This window comes from Myotis nattereri, assembly GCF_964212035.1.
Source record: "Myotis nattereri genome assembly, chromosome: 16".
Lineage (NCBI taxonomy): Eukaryota > Metazoa > Chordata > Mammalia > Chiroptera > Vespertilionidae > Myotis > Myotis nattereri.
This window is the reverse complement of record NC_138091.1, coordinates 44,987,189-45,009,489: the sequence shown is the minus strand read 5'-3', so window position 1 is coordinate 45,009,489 and position 22,301 is coordinate 44,987,189. Positions and strand designations below refer to the sequence as shown.

Sequence of the window (22,301 nt, the reverse complement as noted above, 5' to 3'; positions counted from 1 at the left end):
CCTTCCTCAGGCACCTCTGAGGCTTAGCTAATTCCCCCAGTCCTTCAGGAAACCCCTCCAGCCACCCACTGAACCCCAGACTGAGTTAGAGGCCCCTCCCTGGGGCTCTGTCGATGCCCTGTCTGCTGCCTTGTTGACAGAGGTGGTGGAGCTTGGTGGCTAAGGTGGGGACTAGACCAACTGGGTATTAATCTTGGCTCTGCCTCTTGCTACTTATGAAACCTGAAGCAATCACTATGCCTTATGTACGAATACATGAGAAACAGGCATAAGAACGTTCCCTAGCTGAAGGGTTTGGGAAGGACTGATTGACTGAAACACAGGAAGAGTTGCCATAGTGACTGGCACTTAGTAAGAACCCAATAAATACTAGTTATGCTTATTTTTAAGTGCCTGCCTGCCACTCTGGACTGTGAGGGGCAGAGGTTTTTATCTTTGTATCCCCAGTATCTGAGTGTCTGATGCCCAGTATCTGAGTGTCTGATGCATGGTAGTCGCTCATTCAGGTGTCTAGTGAATGAATGGATGAAGCCCTTTATTCACTCCAAGCCTCAGTTCTCTCATCTTTGAAATGGGGATATTAAAGCTTATCTCAGAGGGGAAATGTGAAGACCAAATGAAGTCAATGCAATGGCCTAGTTATTTAACAAATCCGTGTGCACACTCCTCCCGCCCCCAGGCAAACACTGTGCTGAGCTTTGGGAAATAGACAAGGGCAACTGGGTAGTAAGACATTAGTGCTGGGCAATCCGTTATCTTGTTTTGATAACGTACATGATAACATACATTTCTTGTGTATCTTCCTTTTACGAAGAAAGAAACTCAGGAAGGAGAAATACCTTGTCCTCCGTCACATAGCTGGTTGAGGAGCAGATCCAAATCTTTTTATTCCAAATCCTGTTTCTTTTCACTATACCCTATTTTCCCTCCCTTCCTACTCCCTCCCCCCGCCCCAGGAGCCTACAGTCAACACAAATAGCTATTATATAAAGTAAAAAGAATAAGAGCCCTAACGCATACAGAAAAAAACCTGTGTGTGAATTTCAGGGCTGGGCAGATGTACGTGATAACGTCTGACTAACATATGTTAAGTGTATTCTGTGTCCTGGGACTGTGATTCACATACGTTATTTCTCTTAACTCACAACATCCATAAACGGCAGATATTATTTCAGTTTTACAAAGGAACTACTTGAGGCTCAGAAAGGTCATCGCAGCAAGTAAGTAAATGCATTCCAAGGGAAGTGGTGTCTATGCAGGAAGGAGGAGCGTAGGAAGAAAGAAGAAATCAGAAAAGTCTCCACAGTGGAGGTGGCATTTAACTCCAGCTTTGAAGAATGGCTCAGATTCCAACAAGAAGAGACACAGCCCAGAGAAATGAGGCAGCAAAGTGAGGAATTGACAGCAGCTGTCACTTTGAGAAAGATTTTTTTTTTCCAAAGTACGTTTTTATTGATTTCAGAGAGAGGAAGGAAGAAGGGGAGAGGGAGAGAAACATCAATGATGAGCCTGGCCGGCATGGTTCAGTGATTGAGCATTGACCCATGAACCAGGAAGTCAGGGTTCAATTCCCTATCAGGACACCTGCCAGGGTTTCAGGCTTGATCCCCACTAGGGGGCGTGCAGGAGGCAGCCGATCAATGATTCTCTCTCATCACTGATGTTTCTATCTCTCTCTCCCTCTCCCTTCCTCTCTGAAATAAATTATGTATATATATATATGAAATCCATCAAAAGGAGAGTGATTGAATAAATTAGAATGTGATTAAGAATACTGAAATGGCCCTGGCCAGTTTGGCTCAACGGACAGAGCGTCGGCCTGCGGACTCAAGGGTCCCAGGTTCGATTCCGGCCAAGGACATGTACCTTGGTTGCGGGCACATCCCCAGTAGGGAGTGTGCAGGAGGCAGCTGATCGATGTTTCTCTCTCATCGATGTTTCTAACTCTCTATTCCTCTCTGTAAGAAATCAATAAAAGGCAGAGGGAGACTGGACATAGGAGAGAAGGCAGTGTGGCCACGAAGGCAGAGATGAGAGTGCTGTGGCCACCAGCCAAGGACTCCCTGGAGCTGGAAGAGACAATAAGGATTCTCCCCTGAACCTTCTAGAAGGAACCAGCCCTGTCAACACTTTGATTTTAGTCCCAGAAGATGCTTCAGACTTCTGATCTGTAGAACTGTAGGAGAATAAACTTCTGCTATTTAGGCCACTACATTTGTGCAATTTATTCCAGCAGAATAGGAAATGCATACACGACTCATTTCTCAGGCCTTGGCTCAGACCTCCAGGAGACCTTCTGCGACACGCCTAGGGTAAATGCTGTCCCCCACACATCGACACACCCTCTCACCCACAGCATGGTCTCGGGGTTGGTGTCTTTTACTGGACAGTGATCTCCCTGAGCACAGACGCCCTGTCTCATTCATATCTCCGGCCTGAGCACCCAGCATGGCGCCTGGTATGACGTCAGCATTCGGTGAATGTCTGTGAGACCATGAATGAGGAAAGGGAGATAAATTGGATTTGTTCTAATTTGTCAAGACACTGGGTCTTTATCCAAGACCGTACAGTTAACTTTAGCTCTTGACTTTGACTCAAGTTAAAAATGACATCATCCAAAGCGAGTTTTTTGTCCCACACTCTATGAAAGCAAGGTTTGCACAACGTTTGGCAGCTGCTGGCACTGCCGCTTATTCGGCTTTTCGATTTGGGGCTGCCTGCAAGAAAATACTGATTGTTTAAGATCACCTCGGCCTGCGTCCGCCTTCAATGATCAGTTGTGATCAGAATAAGTTTACCCTACACAGCAGTCCAGAACAAGTTCCTTCTTTTCACTTTCCATTTGAAAATCAGAAACATTTGTTTTTAGAACCATTTTTATTAGCCTTTTTTGAGGGGGTGGGGGTGGGTATTGGCTACTGTTATGTACTGTTTGGTATTGGATCTAATGGGCAAAGTATAAGCATTATATTCCAAGTCACTATTATCTCCGTTCAAAATTAAAACTCTTTTCCTCACCTTCCTCTCCTTTATGTGGCTGCCAGCCGTCTCTTCTCCGCCCCCTCCCCTCCCCCCCCCCCCCCCGCAACTCTGTGATATTTCTTAGTACACCATTCCCTTCTCAGACGTACAGTGAAGAAAATTCTTTAAAAGGGACGCTTTTCATATGCTACTTGGAAACAGTCGATGACAACAGAGAGCTATGAAAAATTACATCAGAGAGGAGATATTTGCTCAAGGTCATTGAGAGAAAAAGAAGCAGAGCTGGATTCTTCCCAGGCCGACCACAGGCCTGTGTAAGCCCTTTGCACTCATCGCTTTAGAGTGAGAAACCTCACATCCTAGTCCCTGCTACCAAAAAATTATTAAGATAAAGCATGTACGCTGTCTTAGGAAAATAAAACAAGAAAAAGGCTTTTTAACAAAAAGCAGCCGTTCTCTGCCTTACACCTCTCAGTCCCATGCTCCAAACAGAGCCATTTCCTGTTATTGTGGTGAAAGAGACAATAGAATTTAGCATGGTAAACATTTTAGGTGTGCCGCTCAGTAGGACAGTCACATTGTTGTGTAACCATCCATTTCCAGAACTTTTTCACCTTCCCCACGCCCCCTCCCTCCAGTAACCACCATTCTACTTCCTGTCTCTATGAATGTGACTCTCTAGGTTCCTCATATAAGTGAACTCATACAGTATTCATCCTTTTGTATCTGGCTTGTTTCACTTGAGTGTATGCTTTCAAGGTTCATCCCTGTTGTAGCATGTGTCAGAATTTTCTTCCTTTATAAGGCTGAATAATACCCTTTTTCTTTTTTAAATGAATTTTTATTGATTTCAGAGAGGAAGGGAGAGGGAGAGAGATAGAAACATCAATGGTGAGAGAGAACCACTGATCGGCTACCTCCTGCACGCCCCACATTGGGGACTGAGCCCACAACCCGAGCATGGGAACCTAACCGAGAATCAAACCGTGGCCTCCTGCTTCATAGGTCGACGCCAGCCAGGCCAAGGCTGAATAATATTCTATTGTAGTGTAAGGGTGGAGCAAATGTAGGTTTACAGTTATTCATATGGAAAATAATACTATATATATATATGCCTAATATGCAAATTGTCCCTGCGGGAGTTCAACCAGGGGACCAATTGCTCGCTATGATGTGTGCTGACCACCAGGGGGTGGTGCGGAATGAAGGAAGGCCCTGGCTGGCAGCTAGCAGCTGAGGAAAGGGGGCCCCAGCCTGCAGCCGGAGGAAGGCCCGGCCAGCACCTGAAAGGCCCCGATGGGCCCTGTTCACTGACCAGGCCTAGGGACTCTATCCGTGCACAGATTTCATGCACTGGGCCTCTAGTAATTAATAAATAATAATAATACAAGAATAAACTCTGGTGTTTTGCATACTCACAACTGTAAACCTGCTTGTGCCCCATCCTGTATATCATATTTTATTTATCCATTCATTGAAGAACATCTGGGTTGTTTTGTCTTTTGGCTGTTAATAATACTGCTATGAACATTGGTGTACAAATGTCTGCTCGAATCCCTACTTGCAAATCTTTATATTTTTAATTCTTACGTGAGGATATTTTTTCCATTGATTTTTCAGAAAGAGTGGAAGGGAGGAAGGAGGGGGGAAGAGAGAGAGAGAGAGAGAGAGATGAGAGAGAGAGACAGAGAGAGAGAGAGAGAGAGAGAGAGAGAGAGAGAGAGATTGACTGGTTGCCTCCTACATGGGCCCCCAAAAGGGCCAGGGATCAAACCGATGAGCCTTCAGTCCATGGGCCGACGCTCTAACCACTGAACAACCTGGCCAGGGCCCTACTTTCAATTCTTTTGGACCCATACCCAGAAGCAGAATTGCTGGATCATGTGGTAAATTCTGTTTTTAATTTTTTGAGGAACGGTCAAAATTTTTTCCATAGCAACTGCACCATTTTACATTTTTACCAACAGTGCACAAGTGTTCCAGCTTCTCCACATCCTCACCAACACTTGTTTTCTGTTCTTTTGAATGGTCATTCTAATGGATATGAGGAGATTTCTCACTCTGGTTTGGATTTGCATTCCCTAATGACTAGGAATGTTGTCATTACTAGAGCCTATTGGCCATTCGTATATCTTCTTTAGAGAAATGTCTATTCAAGTCCAAAGGAGAACATTCTGAACTATTTTAGCCATTTCTGCTTTATTATCTTCTGTGATTTACTTCCAAACAACATAGTTATACAGCTATTTCTTGGTTTTGTTTGCTAGGTAAGAATTTGTACTTCCATCTCTCTTCCCCAAGTCCTCCTAAATAGTTTTGCTGTTATTTTGTATATATATACTAGAGGCCTGGTGCACAGATTTGTGCACCGGTGGGGTCCCTCGGCCTAGCCTGCAGGGACTGGGCTGAAACTGGCTCTCTAACATCCCCCGAGGGGTCCTGGATAGCGAGGGTGGTTCTCAGGTTCTCGGCAGCTCCTGCATTGAGTGTCTGCCCCCTGGTGGTCATTGTGCGTCATAGCTACCGGTCTGGTGGTCGGAGGGTCACTTAGCCTTTTATATATATAGATATGGCTGCCTTTGTAACTCTGAATAACATACTCCTTTTTTTTTTTTTATAGCAAAGATGGAAATTTATTGAAGAACAAGTACAGACTCCCACGTGGGGAGGGAGAAAGAGTCCCCCATACTCCTTTATTTCATGTCCCCCCATTGGTAGGCCGGGGCTCCTGACACCTTGATTTATAAGGTAAGAACATGTGCCTCCACTCCCTCCCCATCTCCTGCCCTCTACCTCTCAACGGCAGCCAGGTGTGACCGCCAGCTTCAGAGTATTTACATCATTTCCTCACTATGATGACATCTTCCGGACTTTTTTCATAGGTTGAGAATAAGCATTTTAAAAATCTGTAGGTGGTGTTTACAGTTTAAGCCATTTTTGAAGCACAGATGGGAAGGATATTGACAAAGGGGAGGGACTAAGGGCTTTCTCAGCGTAGCCAATGGCATGCACAAAAGCATAGGGACCATGTACTGTGTGAGTCATGTCCAGCTCACAGCAATGTGCTCCGTTCAGGCAGAAAGACCCTCGGGGAGCTAGGAGGAATGGAGTTGGTTGAAGAAAGAGGGAGGCAAGTTGAAGGGCCTGGATGGTCCATGTGCCCTGTTTCCCACTCCCAGGATTCTGGTCCACATGGCTCAATACAAAGACTCGGGGACTTACACATCAGGTATGTTCACTATCCTTTCTCCCAGCCGCTCTCTCCCCCTCCCTCCCCCCCCACCCCCTGCCTCCCATGGAACCAGTGTCTACTAGGACTCTCATGGCTTTGCAGACAAGACAAATAATTCCCCTACAAAAGGCTTGCCACACCTAACACAGAGGAAGGTCTGAGTGTAGACACGGGAGGAAGCAGAGGATGGTGAAAGTAACAATCCCTGAAAACTGGCAGAGCACCAGTTCTGTACCACGGTACTCAACCCTTACCCCGACGCTTGGCAGGAGGCGGATATTATTACCCCCATCTTAAAGAGGGCAACTGAGGCTGGCAAGGCTCCACAACTACCCAGAGCCACAAAGCGAGCCTGGGGAGAGCCTGGGCCTGTGCTCATTGTGGCCGTGGGCAAGTAGCTGAATCTCTGAGTCTGTTTCTTCGCCCATTAAAACGTATTCCAAGGCACGCCAGGGCGTTGTGTGTGCCAGAGGTAACAGCCATGAGGAGTCTGACTTGCGGGAGGTATTCTGAAACTGCTGGCTGTGATTCCATGGCATGTGTGTCTGGAAAGGCAGGGAAACTCAGTGGGTGGAGAGCCAAGGCTGGAGCAAAGTTCAAGGATGAACTCATCCGTCTCTATCCCCAAGACTGACCCTCAACCTAGCAAGGTAAGTGGAAGGGCCTGCGAGATCCGTGTCCACCCCTCACGTCACAGGCCCGGAGAGGGGCAACAACTTACCCAGGGTCACCCAGCGAGCTAGTGGCAAAGGCTGCCAGGCAGGTTAATATCCTGGACTTGGGGTACTCGTCCTCACCCCACATGCCTGGGCTGGGCTATTTGATTCAGTTAGTCTCATCAGGAAGGCCTGTCCATGCAAGCCTAGCTTCCCATCATCTCTCTGCTCCTCTATCTTCCTTCCTGTTCCATTCCCACAGCATTTAAAAACACACACATACTTTTATTGTTTTCAGAGAGGAAGAGAGAGGGAGACAGAGATGGAAACATCAATGACGAGAGAGAATCATTGATCGTCTGCCTCCTGCAGGCCCCACACCAGGGATCGAGCCCGCAACTTGGGCATGTGCCCTGACCGGGTATGGAACCATGACCTCCTGGTTCTTAGGTCCACGCTCAACGACTGAGCCACCCAGGAGCCAGGGCTTCCCTCTCTGGATCCTGGAGAGGAGCAGCGCAGTCCCCTTCTCACTTGAGCCAAAATTCCCAGATAAGGGCAAAAGTCTTCTCAGGCCACCCTCCCACCCTAAGCTGTCCCTTCTGTCTAGCCCAGCTTTCGTCACCACCTCTGGGTCACCAGACGGAAGGTCACCCTGCCGGGGCCTTTACCCCATTGCTCTCCCTTTCCTCCTCTGGAGGAAGGGTCAAGGCTGGAGACGGACAGCGTGGACCTGGCACACGTGCCACTCTGGTGCCCGGTGCCACCTTTTCCAGCCAGGACCAGAGATGGGCAGTGACCTCTCAGTGCCGCAGCCACCCCTGGGCTTCAGGGGACCATGAAGAGGATCTGGAAATAGAGTGAGATTGCTTTCCACCGGCCCCTGGGGCAGCTTACAGGACCTGTGCAGGGCGGGCAGATAAGGGCCAGGGCCGGTGAAACCCAGGTTGCAGTGCCCGAGGCCACCTTCCTGCACAGCTGGGCGATGCAGGCAGAGGCCCAGGGACAGGGACGGGAGGCTGCCCCATGGGAGAGGGAGGTACTCCCCGGCCTCACCCCCACAAGCGAACGTGTGGCCCAGCTGGGCTCGCTCACCCGCGGCACCTTTTGTCCCGGCTCCCCATCTCCGCCCCGCGGCCCCCTGACCCAGCTGGCAGGCCTGGGGAACACAAGGGGGGTGGAGGGGGAGCGGGACTGCACGTAACCCGCGCGCTAAGCCGGTCTCAAGGGGATGGGCGAATGGGTGCCTCCCCACCCGCCCCGCATTCAAGCGCCACCGGCTCCCCTCCACGAAGTCAACAAGGGCTGGCGCCCCCAAACCCAGGTCCCTGGTGGCTGGGAGGGGAACGAACCTGCCCGGGGCTGCAGCCGCAGGCCCTCGGATCCAGAAGGAAATCAGGGCGATTCTTCGAAGGTGGGAGAGAGAGGGCCGCGGCGAGCAGAGGAAGGTGGCCTCCTCCGCGCCCCGCCCCGCCCCGCCCCGCCCCGCCGGGCCCGGGCCTCCGCACCCATAGGCAGCGGCGACCCTGCCCGCCTCCCCGCCGGCTGCGCGCGCGCCCCGCCTCGGCTCCCTTTAAAAGTTTCCTGCGGCCGGGCGCCTGGCGTGGCGAGCCATGGCTGTCCGCGCCGGGGTGCTGCGCCTGGGCCGGCTGTGCGGCGGGGGCGCGGGGGTGCTCGGGCCCCGCTCCGTCCTCCCCCGGGGCTGGCAGGAAGCCAGGCTGCCGGGCGTCCGTCCCATCAGGTACCGGGGCCGGGGAAGCGGGGAGCGGGCCGGTCCCCCGGGAGGGCTTTGCACAGCTTCGCTGGGGCCCCGATCCCACAGCTGCTCGACCTGCGGGTGGCTCGCGGGAGAGTGGTTACCCCGCGCTCGCACGCGGGCGACAGGAAGGAAATGCTGGCAGAGTGGGGCGCGGCTGGGGCGGGCGGTGACCCTGCCCTGACTCTGGGTTCTGGTCCAGGACGCTCAGATCCTTAGCTTCATGCACGTGAAGAGGGCCCGGAGCGCGGGCCTTTCTCAGTCTGGTCTGCGGGGAAGGGCAAGGACGAGGCCTGGCTCTGTCCGCAGGGCACTGTCTCTGCGCTGGCCCCCGCGTCGGGGGTAAACTTGGGGCTTTTCAGCCGGGTCTTGCTCACCCCAGGCCACCGAACGCAGCCGTCTCCCTTCTCCTCCTTAGCTGCCGCCAAACACTGCGTCTGGTCCTTCCCACTTACCCCGCCTGTCTGCGTCTGTCCTCGGTGCAAAGGGTAGGATGCTGGCAGGTGGAGGATGCGCTGCTGCCTCTCTAGCAGCATCCGTCACGCTGCCTTCCTGTCAGACTGCGAATGGGAAGTGTTGTTGGTTTAGCAAGGCCGGGCTCCCACCGGTGTTATCAGCGCCGGTAATTACCTTCAGGCCTGGGCACCCCTCAGCCGGCCCTGCTGCGCCGCTGGGCCAGATCCTGAGTCTGGGGTCAGGACACAGTTTTGGACACCAGATCTCAGAGTGTGGGCCTGGGCAGGCAAAAAGGAGGAGAAGGCCAGAGAGGCGTCTCCTCTGAGAGAACTGTTTGGTTCAAAAGAGGAAAATTGTATGGTGGGAGTTGGGGGAAGATGCACACTCCTCTTTTGGCTGGAATTCCGAGATCACAGTGCTTTGAGGTCCCTGTGTCTCGTTTTCTGTTTCTCACTACTTTCCAGGGTTTCCCTGGGCAAGCTCAAGCATGTACGCTCCCCCTCAGCCTCCAGTCCCCGCCTCTAGACTCCTGGGTGCCCTCTTCTATTGTGAGGGCTCGAAGGAAAGGTACCCCCCTCCCCCGAAGTGTACATGCTTCACGATGCTAAATCAGGCCACCTCTGGATGCCTGGCAACATTGCTGAACTTTGGCTTTTTGTGTGCGTACACAAAACAGGTCGCCTTCCTGCTACCGGCCTGCAGTTTCGGGGGAGAGGCACGAGGCCTCAGGAAAACCTATTTATCCAGAGAGAGAAGATTTCTAAACCCTTTGGCCTCATTCCTCCCCATCGCTTCCACTCTTGCTTTGCCCTTCAGAAACCTTCAAGAGTCTCAAGCATTCCACAGACATTCCCGAAAACATGTTCCGTCCAGCACCTGGTGGGTGCTGTGGCTGGGGAAGCCGTCGGACCCAGTCCTCCAGAAACGTACAGTCTAGCGGGGAAAACCTACATCAAGGCGATCATGACTCACCGTTCCAAGTCAAAGGGTGTGCAGAGCTCATGGACTCCTGTCCTTTGCTCTTTCTAAACTGGTTCCATCCAGCCTGATAGTCTGCTGCTCGATACTCCAGGCCTGTTATTCACTAGACTAGAGGCCCGATGCATGAAAATTCGTGCAAGAGTAGGCCTTCCTGCCCCCGGCTGCTGGCACTGGCTTCCCTCCGGCACCAGCTTCCCTCTGGGACCCGGGCTTCCCTCCTCCAGCCACCCACAGGCACCGGGGCTGCTTCCCTCCTCCGGCCACCTGCAGGCACCTGGGACCCTGGCTGGCTTCCCTCTGGCCCCGGCTTTGTCAGGAAGGAGGTACGGAATGACATCCTGAAGACGTCCAGTCTAATTAGCATACTAGCATTACCCTTTTATTATTATAGATTCCCAGGGTAGCCTCTTAGGAAAGAGCAAGACTGCTCTTGGGTTACAGCCCTGACGTTCCACCTATTTGCTGCACGACCTTTGGCACCTAACCGGTGTGTTACCTCACCTTTGAGCATGGTGAGCTGCTCACTAATCCTACCTCCTTGCTGGGTTGACAAAGGCTTGCTCTTCTCAGCCTTCCCTTTGAGGCAGGGCCGGTCCTTGGGAACCTTCGAATGGTGCCTGGGTAGGATTTCCAAATGACTTGAGGATAGGAGGGGATCCCTGGTCAGAGGCCTCTTTCTTGCACCTGGCTCTCGCTCCTGGCCAGTTGCTAAGATGGCAGTCTCTGCCAAGGCACAAGTTCGGTCCTTGGATCTGCTGGACACTCCTCTCTCCATCAACGTCAGGGCTGTCCAGCCCAGCCTGTGTGACTCGGTGGTTGAGCATCTACCCAGGCCAGGAACCAAGAGGTCACCGATTCGATTCCCAGTCAGGCACGTTCAGGGTTACAGGCTTGATCCCCAGTAGGGGTGCATGCAGGAGGCTGCCGATTGGTGATGTTCCTCTCTCACCCATGTTTCTCTCTCTCTCTCCCCCTCTCCCTTCCTCTCTCTCTAAAATAAAACTTAAAAATAAAAAGATAGATAGATAAATAAATAAATAAATAAATAAATAAATAAAAAGTCAAGGCTGTCCAGAGCCCTTTTCCCCCGAAGGAAATAAGAAGCTGTGCATTGCTCTGCAGGTGTCCTGAAACACCAGTCCTTCCCCTGCCACCACATCCCCTTCCCCAGGGAAACCCTAGTCTGGGACTTCAGAGAGCCTCGGCGGGAGCAGTCCAACACTGGTTCCTTGATGAACCTGAGACGAGCAGGCTTCCTCAGTTCTCTAAAGCTGGCCTGGGGCCACCTGTGACATAGTGGCACCCACCTAGGGCAGCGATTTTCAACCGGCGTGCTGCAGGAGGCACCCTGGTGTGCCCCAAGAATGTTTAAAACATGCAATACCTGACTCCTTAGTTAGGGGCACTGACCTCTTTTCCCTTAGATTGTCATATAAAAAACGACAACAGGCCCTGGCCAGTTTGGCTCAGTAGTTGGAGCATCAGCCCAGACGGATGGAAGGGGCGAGAGTGGGAGGCAGCCAATCAATGTGTCTTTCTCGAGTAGCACTCTCTCTCTCTCTCTCTCTCTCTCTCTCTCTCTCTCTCTCTCTCTCTCCCCCCCCCTCCCCCCCCGTCCCTCCCTTCCTATCTCCTCCTTCCCTTCCATTCTCTCTAAAAATCAATGGAAAAAATATCCTCACTCCTTGGGTGAGGATTAAAAAAAAATGACAGCAAGCAACACAATAGCTGTCCAGTGTGAATGAATCAAAATTATACCTATTTTTTGTCAGATTGGCAAAAAATATATTTGTGTGTGTGCTACAGAATTTTATAATTAGTTGGTGTGTACCATGAGATGAAAAAGGTTGAAAATCGCTGATCTGGGGTGTTGGGAGCCCTTGGAGCTGGGAAAGACAGAGAGAACAGTGACTTGAACCTCTCAGGATTGGGTGTGATGCTCAGCGCTGGGGCTCCAGTGACTTGATGCTGATGGTTGGGCAGAGGGGTAAGTGGTCTTCAAGGACCACCCTCCAGGGGAATGGCTGCAATTAGGTGGGACCAGTATCGGAAACTATAAAATGCTATCCCTTTATGAGGGGATTGCATTAAGCCAGGAAGTGTTTTGGATGGAAACCATAATAGTTACAAAAAATAGACTCTTCTCATAATTCCTTAGAGATGATTAACCAGTGATTTGGTAATGATATTCCTATGCAGCTTACACAGGAGATCCTCCACTCTAAATGTAACAATAGGAAATAAACTATAAACTTGAACATTGTAGTCAGTGAATGGTACACATTGGTTACATATTAATGCCTTGCACAGGGTAGGTGTGCAGTTTACTGTAGAGGGTGTGATGGGGATACAAACTTGTTTTTACTGTGTTCTTTGTCCAAAAAGGATGTACAGGGAAGGCTATAGGCTCACTGACTCAAGGGGGAAAGGGTGCTGCACCGTGGATGCTGTCAATCAAAGCAGGAGGGGATTGGATTTGTGGAAATGGGCTTAGGGAAGGCTCCCTAAAGAGGCCTGAACCCTCCCCGCAGAGGACTGTATTATAGTTTCAAATGTGAAGCCTCTAGACCAGGAGTCCTCAAACTTTTTAGACAGGGGGCCAGTTCACTGTCCCTCAGACCGTTGGAGGGCCAGACTATAGTTTAAAAAAAAAAACTATGAACAAATTCCTATGCACACTGCACATATCTTATTTTGAAGTAAAAAAAACAAAACGGAAACAGATACAATATTTGTATTTGCATGTGGCCCGCGGGCCGTAGTTTGAGGACCCCTGCTCTAGACTTGTATGAAATCTTGCTTGTGCTGAACTCTTTTGAATCTGCGTATGAAGGCCTCCTAACCTCCCCCACATGAATTTACTTATTTAATTTACAGACAGAAACGTTAGAGTCAGACCGGTCTGGATTCAAATGAACCACTTTCCAGCTGGTAGCTTTGGTACTGAGGTGGGACTTGACTTTTCTCATGTGCCATGTTGTGAGCGTTTAGTGAGGTCACATATGAAAATTCTTAACCCACAGCCTGGTGCTAAGGAGATCTTCCATCCATTGCGGTGGTGAGTCATTATACAGGTCGTGCTTGTGACACAATGGCTTTGCACATTCCTGCAATGACCGAGGCCCACCGTTGAGTAACATTGTCCTGAGAGGAGGAGGAAGACAGTTCTGGGAGGGGCAACTGTTTTGCTGAGTGTTGGGATTAAGGCAGCCGTGGGCAAACTACAGCCCGTGGGCCGGATCCGGCCAGTTTGAAATGAATAAAACTAAAAAAAAAAAAAAGACCGTACCCTTTTATGTAATGATGTTTACTTTGAATTTATATTAGTTCACACAAACACTCCATCCATGCTTTTGTTCCGGCCCTCCGGTCCAGTTTAAGAACCCATTGTGGCCCTCGAGTCAAAAAGTTTGCCCACTCCTGGATTAAGGGCTACTTTTTTTTTTTTTTTTGCTAATTCTTGCTGAACAAAACAAAAAATACAGGATGGCAGTTGATCTCTTTTTAAAACTTTTTAAAAAATTTAAATATATTTGTATTGATTTCAGAGAGGAAGGGAGAGGGAGAGAGAGATAGAAACATCAATGATGAGAGGGAATCATGGATTGGCTGCCTCCTGCACGTCCCCCCCTGGGGATGGAGCCCAGAACCTAGGCACGTGCCCTGGGATCGAATCATGATCTCCTGGTTCATGGGTCGACGCTCAACCACTGAGCCACACCGGCCGGGCACATGTTTAGTTTTTAAAGAAACTGCCTGTTTTTCAGAATGACTCTACCATTTTACTTTCCTACCAACAATGTATGAGTGCTCAGCATCCCTGCCAGCGTTTGGTATTGTCACTATTTTTTTGGACATTGTGCTAAGTAAATAAAGCGATATCTTACGGTGGTTCTAGTGTCCATTTCCCTAATTATTAATGATGTTGAATATCCTTTCATGTGCTTTCTTGCCAGCTATTCATCCTCTTTGGTGAACTGCCTCTTCGTGTCTTTTGTCCTATTTCCGGTTGGATTGTTTGTTTTATTACTGTTGAGTTTTCAGAGTTCTTTATGTATTCTAGATACAATTGGTTAGAACATTGTCCTGACACCCCCACCAGCCTTGTGTGGGTTCAATCTCCTTTCAGGGCACATACACGAAGCAACTAATGCCCAGCTGGCATGGCTCAGTGGTTGAGCGTCAACCTATGAATGAGGAAGTTGTGGTTCAATTCCCAGGCAGGGCACATGCCTGGGTTGCAGGCTCAATCCCCAATGTGGGGGGTGCAGGAGGCAGATGTTTCTATCTCTCTCTTCCTCTCCCTTTCTCTCTGAAATCAATAAAAAATGTATTTTTAAAAAAAGAAGCAACCAATGAATGCATCAATAAGTGGAACAACAAATTGATGTTTCTCTCTCTCTCCTGCTCTTTCTTTCTCACTCTCTCCTTTCCTCTCTCTTTCTCTCAAATCAATAAATAAAATCTATAAAAGTGAAATGGAATTTGTACACCTAGGCAGTTACTTGTTTTTTAGCTTTGTTGATGATTTATATTTTCCTTAGGGCTGGGGGCCAGCCTGGCATCAAAAGCCTGTGGGGGAGGGACAGAGGCCAGGCCAAGACTTGGAACAAAGGCAAGCAATTGCTTTCAATTTTGTTTCTAAAGCTTTTTTGCTGGTGGCTGGCATGGCACTGGCACCTTGCCCAGGGAGCAACGATTGGCCTCGGCGTGGGGCATGTTTCTGCAGTTCGATGGGCCCCTCACATCCACTCGCCCTCCCTCCCTGGTGGCTTCTGAAAGGATTAAGAGGCCTCGCTCAGGACCTGGGGTAACTCCAGCCTCCAGCAGGGGCAGAATCGACCTCCCAGCCTCTGGCCCAGGTCCTCAGCACCTCCACCCAACGGTGATCTGACAGGAGACAGAACAAACAGCTTCTCTCCCAAGTCGGTTCTGCAGGTCTGTTTGCTCAGGTGACCTGACCGTCCCTGCCTCCCATGACTAATCAGAGCCCAGCTCTGCCTGTGGCCTCTGCCTGATCCTTTATGACTGTATGATCCTTGGTGCCCAGAGAGGCCTGTAGCCTGGCTTCGTTGTCAGCCTTGGAAAGTCACAGCTGTCCCACCGGAGTTCCCTGAACCAGCCAGCCTAGGTTTTTGCACGCAGCTCCTGCTTGAAGGCCAGGCTGTCACTGGGGCACAAGGCTTTCCAGGCTTGGGCCACCAGGGGGCTGTGCAGTGAGGATGCAAGGCCATGACTGTGTGTGTTCCAGGAGTGGGGTGCAGGGACCATGAGAACAGGACCATACACACAGAGGCAGTGAGGAAGATGAATCAGATACACAAGTAAACAGTGAACAGGCCTAGCTGTGCTTGAGGACGGAGAGGTGGGGGTGGGGGTGGGGGCCAGGCCCGTGGCACTTGGAGGGCCCCATCAGCCTCAGGTGTGCTGCTCCAGCCACTGCAGGGCCCCCAGGGGAGGCTGTGGGTGGGCTACAGTATAAAGAGCAGTACACAGCTCGGCCAACATGGCTCAGTGGTTGAGCATTGACCTATAAACCAGAGGTCACAGTTCGATTCCCGGTCAGGGCATATGTCCCGGTTGTGGGCTCCATCCCCAGTTGGGGAGGGGTGCTGGAGGCAGCCAATCAATGATTCTTTCTCATCATTGATGTTTCTATCTCTCTCTCCCTCTCCCTTCCTCTCTGAAGTCAATAAAAATATTCAAAAAATAAAATAAAATAAAGAGCAGTACACAAAGAAAGGGTCCAGGGTTGCCCCCCACCAGAGTTAGAACCTTAAGCAAATGAACCTCTTGCATCTTCATCCACAGAAAGAAATAAGCCTTTTAATAGGTGGTCCAAAACTGATGTGAGGATCATGTGAGATGTATATGGAAGCCCGTTTTAAGCCATAAGGCTCTATAAAGATTCATTTCGTATTGTATCAAGGCTTGGGGAACCACAGTCCTGGGTTTGACTCTCAGCTTGGCTGTCTACCTGCATTTCTTTGAGCCTCATTTTCTCTTCTGTAAAGTGGGCATGTTTCTCGGTCAGAGAGTGGTTATAAAGCTCACAGGAGGCCATGAGTGTGGAGTTTTTGGAAGAGAGCTGGTATGAGGTTACATCATGAAATGTCAGCTTACATTATTAAAAAATGTGCTTTTTCACCTATAATATGTGAGACATTTTCCATATCATTAAATATACACAGAGTGTCTTCATTTTTATTGATGGTGTAGTGTTCATCCATGTTTTGGAATGTATGCGTATGTCATTCCTTTTTATGGGGAGATAATATTTCATTACAGGGGCATCCCGCCTTTCGTTTACCCATCCTCCATTGCTGACATTTGCGTTGTTGTCACCTTTTGGTGATTGTGAGCAGTACTGCCGTGAACTTTGTGTACAAGTCTTTGTTTGAACAGCTGTTTTCAATTCTTTTGAGTATATACCTAGGAGCGGAATTGCTGGGTCCTATGGTCATTCTATGTTTAACTTTTTGGAGAACTGTCGCCAAACGGCCACTGTAACTGCCCCATTTTACATTCCCTCCAACGGTGCACAAGGATTCCAGTTTCTCCACGTGCTGCCCAACACTTGTTGTTTTGTGTGTTTTTTAATTGTAGCCTTCAAGTGGTGGGTAGCAGCATCTCATTGTGGTTTCAGTTTGCATTTCATACACATAATGACCATTCGAATCTCTCCTTTGGAAAAATGTCTATTCGAGTCCTTTGCTCATTATTTATTTATTTTAAAAATATTGTTATTGATTTCAGAGAGGGAAAGAGAGGGAGAGAGAGAGATAGAAACATCAGTGATGAGAGAGAGTCATTGATTGGCTGCCTCCTGCACACCCCACACTGGGGATCAAGCCTGCAACCTGGGCATGTGCCCTTGACCAGAATCAAACCCAGGACCCTTTAGTCTGCAGGTCGATGCTCTATCCACTGAGCCAAACCAGGTAGGGCTTTTGCTCATTTTTTAATTGGGTTGTTATATGCATTATTATCAACTCATTTATTTGGTCATTCAGTTAAGTACCTCTTACATTCCAGGCACTGGGAGGCACTGGGGATAAAACAATGAACACACCAATTGCCAAAAACTGAGAAGTCAAGAGAGTTCTTTAAAAAGTAAAAAAAAAAAAAAAAAGCCCTAACCAGTTTGGCTCAGTGGATAGAGCGTCGGCCTGCGGACTCAAGGGTCCCAGGTTTGATTCCGGTCAAGGGCATGTGCCTTGGTTGCGGGCACATCCCCAGTGGGGGGTGTGCAGGAGGCAGCTGATCAATGTTTCTCTCTCATGTTTCTAACTTACTATCCCTCTCCCTTCCTCTCTATAAAAAAAATCAATGAAATATATTTTTATTTATTTATTTTTTAAATATATTTTATTGATTTTTTTACAGAGAGGAAGGGAGAGAGACAGAGAGTTAGAAACATAGATGAGAGAGAAACATCAATCAGCTGCCTCCTGCACATCTCCTACTGGGGATGTGCCCGCAACCCAGGTACATGCCCTTGACCGGAATCGAACCCGGGACCCTTCAGTCCGCAGGCCGACGCTCTATCCACTGAGCCAAACCGGCTTTGGCTGAAATATATTTTTAAAAAAATAAATAAATAAAAGTAAAAAAAAAAAAAGCAACACCCTGTTTCCTGAAATTTCTGATGAAATCAGATCTGGCAGCAGATGTGGGCCTGAGTTCTCCTGTGCCAGCTCTGTGGGGGTCCTGCGGGGCTGTGCTTTGTCTCCAGTTCCCCCACAGCCTCCTCCTGGCTGACTTACCCAGCTTCAGCTGGGACCTTGGGTTTCACAATCACCTTCCCATTAGCCAAGGCCTCACTACATATGTATTTACTTTAGTTCTTTGAGGCGGGCGCAACTGGGACTGCTGGCTGTCCTTCAACTGCAACACGTTTAAACAAGCAAACGACTTTCCCTGAAACCAAATCTTTTTATTGTCTTTTTCGGGTTTAAATGGAGTATTTGCCACTTTGTTTAAGAATAGAAAAAGAAGTGGCCCCCTTTTTGCCCAAAGCCTCTGGGGTGTGTTGGAGGAAGGAGGGAAGCAGAATGCGTTCTGTTGGTGCTTGGACTTTTGACATGGTGGGCGGTTCTGAAGTTCATGAGCAAATTGCATTGATACGAGTTTCTAGGACTCTTAAGTCCTTTAAGGACCCACCTGTTTCCACCTCAACCCTGCCCTACCTCAGTCCCAGTTTCTTGTGGAAAAAAATAAAATTGAGATTAGACAGTCTCTAGTGATCAGATAGGAGGTAAATCCAGAACCTAGAGAACAGACGTACCCCGCGCACCCCTTCCTCCCTGGCCCAGGGGAGTGGGTGGCAGCCGTCTTGGGTTCTCCACATTGGGCTCAGCTGTTTACCCGCTGGGTCGTCCCTTTGGCCTCTTTGATCTTCGGTTTTCTTTTCTACAGAATAAAGAGTTCATCATTCCTCCCCTTGTTTCCTTAGGATTTGCTTAGTGTATTCGACATCAGGATGTTCAAACCTGTAGAGAATTTTTTTAAAAATATTTTTATTGGCCCTAACTGGCTTGGTTCAGTGGATAGAGCATCAGCCTGCAGACTGAAGGGTCCCAGGTTCGATTCCAGTCAAGGGCACAAAAAAATATATTTTTATTGATTTCAGAGAGGAAGGAAGAGGGAGAGAGAGAGATAGAAACATCAACAATGAGAGAGAATCATTGATTAGCTGCCTCCTGCATGCCCCCCCACTGGGGATCGAGCCCACAACCTGGGCATGTGCCCTTGACCAGAATCGCCCTTGACTGGAATCGAACCCTTCAGTCTGCAGGCCGACGCTCTATCCACTGAGCCAAACCAAATTGTAGAGAATTTTTATAAAAATGTACTTGAGCCCAAAAAGAAAATACACCTGGAAGCAAGGTCCCAACAGACGGACTCAGTGCTTCAGAGGAAAACAGTTTTCAGGTTCTTTTTTGCATTTGAAACGAAGGAGGGACGCTGGGGAGCATTACGTGGAGGTGGGGGAAAGCAAGGCAGGGATTGGAATGAATAAGCTTGTGTGTGCTTGGAGGGTGGTTACGCTTATTTCAGAGGTGTGTGAACCTACATGCACAGAAGCAACAGACAGGACTTACTTAAGGCCAAGATAAACCTTTCACCAAAGAAGTGATAGGCCTGGGATATGACTACCCACCAGAATTGATGGTAAGATCACCCTACTTCCCATAGAACCCCTTTTTTCGTCCACAATGTGTAGCAGAGAAACCCACTGTCCCTGTGGCTTAAAGGAGGTGGGAGTTACTGTCTCTGGGAGACGGCCAGTCTGTAGCTGGCATGGTGCGTCCTGCCCTCAGGCTCCAGCCCCCTTCTGTCCTGCTGCTCTGGGGTCCCAGCTCAGCAGCTGCTCCAGATAGCTGCCATTCTTTTTATTTGTTTGTTAATCCTCACCCCAGGATATTTTTCCCCATTGATTTTAGAGAGAGTGGAATGGAGGCGGGAGGAGGAGGGAGAGAGAGAGAATTAGAGGGAGAGAGAGAGAGAAAGACAGAGAGAGAGGGAGAGAGAAACATCCATATGAGAGAGACACATCGATTGGTTGCCTCTCACGTGCACACACACACACCCCAACTGGGGCCAGGGATTGAGCCTACAATCAAGGTATGAGGTACATGCCCTTGACTGGAATCAAACCTGGGACCCTTCAGTCCACGGGACAACCCTCTATCCACTGAGCCAACCCGGAGAGGGCTCGCTGCCCCGCTTCTCTGTCACAAGCTGCATATGGCTGGCTAGGAAAGAGGAAAGATGGTCCTTCCCTTTGAGGATTCTTCTCAGAAGTTGCACCCACTACCTCTCTTGAAATGCCATTGGCCAGAATTTCACCTTCGAGTCAGATCACCTTCTGGGGGAGCTTGAAAGTGTGGTCTCTATTCCATGTGGCCAGAGAAGCGTCTGAGGGTGTATTACAAGGAGGAAGGGCTGTTGGGGGTCTGTCACAGCACCTACGAGAGCTGCTGTAAAGATAACGGAGATAGCACGTGTGACAATTGAACTGGATTTTTTTTGTGGGGGGAGGGGGGTGGGGGGATGTAAATCATCCTGTTGGTTCGATAACTAGACTTTCCCAGAGGCCACTGCCCAATCTGAAAACGATGGTGAAAGAGGAGGAAACCAAGTTCCAAACCAAATAAAACTCTGGGTCATTGTCAGACTAGGAAGATGCCTGTTGTGAAGCAGAAATGCATGCCCCCCCCCCCCCATCACCACCACCTTCAGTGCTTTGTTGACAATCAGACCATTAAACTGGAAGAGATTTGCACTTTGCTGCCTCCTAATCTAGAGGCTGGGCTGTGTGAGGTGACCTGCTAGGCCTTTAAGGGCACTGGTTATCCACTGACTGTGGAAAATGTAGGTATAGTTAGGATTCACCAGTTGTAAGCAACAGAAACCCAACTAAAACGGACATTAATTAATTAATTAATATTTTAGATTCCATATATAAGTGAGGTCATGCAATATTTGTCTTTCTACGTCTGGCTTATTTGCTTACTATAATGTCCTTCAGTTTTCATCCATGTTGTCACAAATGGAGTTTGGCTATTCCCTCCTCCCCGAAAACCGGGTTAAATTGAATGAGGGGCCCTGGCTGGTGTGGCTTAGTTGGTTGGGCACCGTCCTGTGCACCAAAAGCCTTCGGGTTTGATTCCTAGTCAGGACACATGCCCAGGTAGCGGGCTCAATCCCTGGAGGGGGCTTGTAGGAGGCAGCTGATGTATGCTTTGCTCTCACATCAATGTTTCTCTCCCTCTCCCTTTTTCTCTCTCTAAAAATCAGTTTTAAAAAAGCACACATTAAAAAATGGTTTGAAGAGGGAATTTATTGGCTTTTGACAGTGAAAAGTCCAGCAGTAGACTTACATGACTGGGCCTAGGGATTCAATAATCTTAAGATTAAGCTGGTCATTGTCTTCCTGTTTCTGTCTGTCTCCCTCTCTCTCCGTCTCCTCTCCCTACTTTTCCCTGTGTTGGCTTTCTTCTTGCGCAGGTTCTCTCCTCATGCTTGCCCTTGCAACTATGGCTTTGGCAAACCCAAAGGAAAGAACATGTCTGTTTCCCAATAAGGGCAAACATGGGTGCCCTTATTGACCTAGCTTAAGCGGAGCAGGAGGCTTTGGCTAGAAATAAATGACAAAGTTTTATTGCAGGCTCTTAGGATTTGCACACCAGAAACACAACTGGGCAATACCCAGAGTGTTCCAAAGAATGAAAAGCTAAGAGTTCTTACAGTAAAAATTACATTCTTGAGAAGAGCCAGCCTTGCCTTCTTAGCCTCTGGATTGTTCCAAGATAGCCAGTGGACACCCAAACATTCTCTCCTTCGTCCTTCAGGGGGTGACCAGGGGATTATCAATAGGATATCTATATAAAACTTTCAAGTTCCTGGGCGAAAGCAAGAATAATTTCCTCACGCCTCAACCTACTTGATTTTTGTAATTTAGCAGCTTGACAGTAGTGACTCTGTTTTATTTCTTCACTCTATTCCCCTCTCTCTACAGTATGCCTGTGAGGTAGGGGCTTGGGGTACAGTCTTGAGGGGTGTCGTGGTGACCACTGGGAACCACATCAGCAGTTCTTTAAGTTTGTCAGCCTGAGGATAGTAAGGAGTGCGGACTCACAGGGCCTTAGACCCTGCAGTTCTTGGCTATTTTCGTAGCTTAGGTGGCTCACCACAGCCCTTTGAGAAGATTGTCCGGCTCATTCAGATAACATTCCCTTGAGAACAACCACGGATTCGGTCCCCAAACTTTCTGGGTGGGGAAGCTGAGGCCTAGAGAGGGTAAGTCCTGTGCCTTCATTTGGATTTCCCCGGGAACAAGGCCTTGTTTGCGATCCCAGGAATAGGAGTGAGGAAGTGGGAAAAGGAGAGAGGAAGAGATGCTCATATCGGCTGTCATTGAAGTCGTCACCCAGGGAACCAGGACTTCTGAGAGGGTGCAGCTGCCTCCCAGACTGTCCTGCTGCTGAAAGGAAGACTTGAGGAAGTCCCTGAGCAGACAGACCCCCAAGGAACTGTCCCAGCAGCTGAAGCCAGAGGTGCCCTGAGGAGATGTGACATGGGACACCAAAGGTGTTTGCGACAGTCACTGGCCCAGCCAGCAGCCCACCTGGGATGAGACCTCAGGTCTCCAACTCCAGCCTAGGGCTTGCTGGCTCCCTAGGAGCTTCAGCAGCCCCCCACTGTGTGACTCATGCTCCCCTCCCCAGCTCTA

General features: G+C 49.3%; 1 protein-coding gene across 1 annotated transcript in view; it reads left to right on the top strand.

Moving 5' to 3' along the window:
- Nucleotides 1-8,357: 8,357 nt before the first annotated feature.
- ACSF2 (acyl-CoA synthetase family member 2) overlaps nucleotides 8,358-22,301 on the top strand; it is a 29,232-nt gene continuing 15,288 nt past the window's right edge. The window contains exon 1 of the mRNA XM_081109136.1: nucleotides 8,358-8,611. Coding sequence (XP_080965262.1) covers nucleotides 8,484-8,611 — 128 coding nt within the window. The 5' untranslated portion in view covers nucleotides 8,358-8,483. The remainder of the gene's footprint in view (nucleotides 8,612-22,301) is intronic.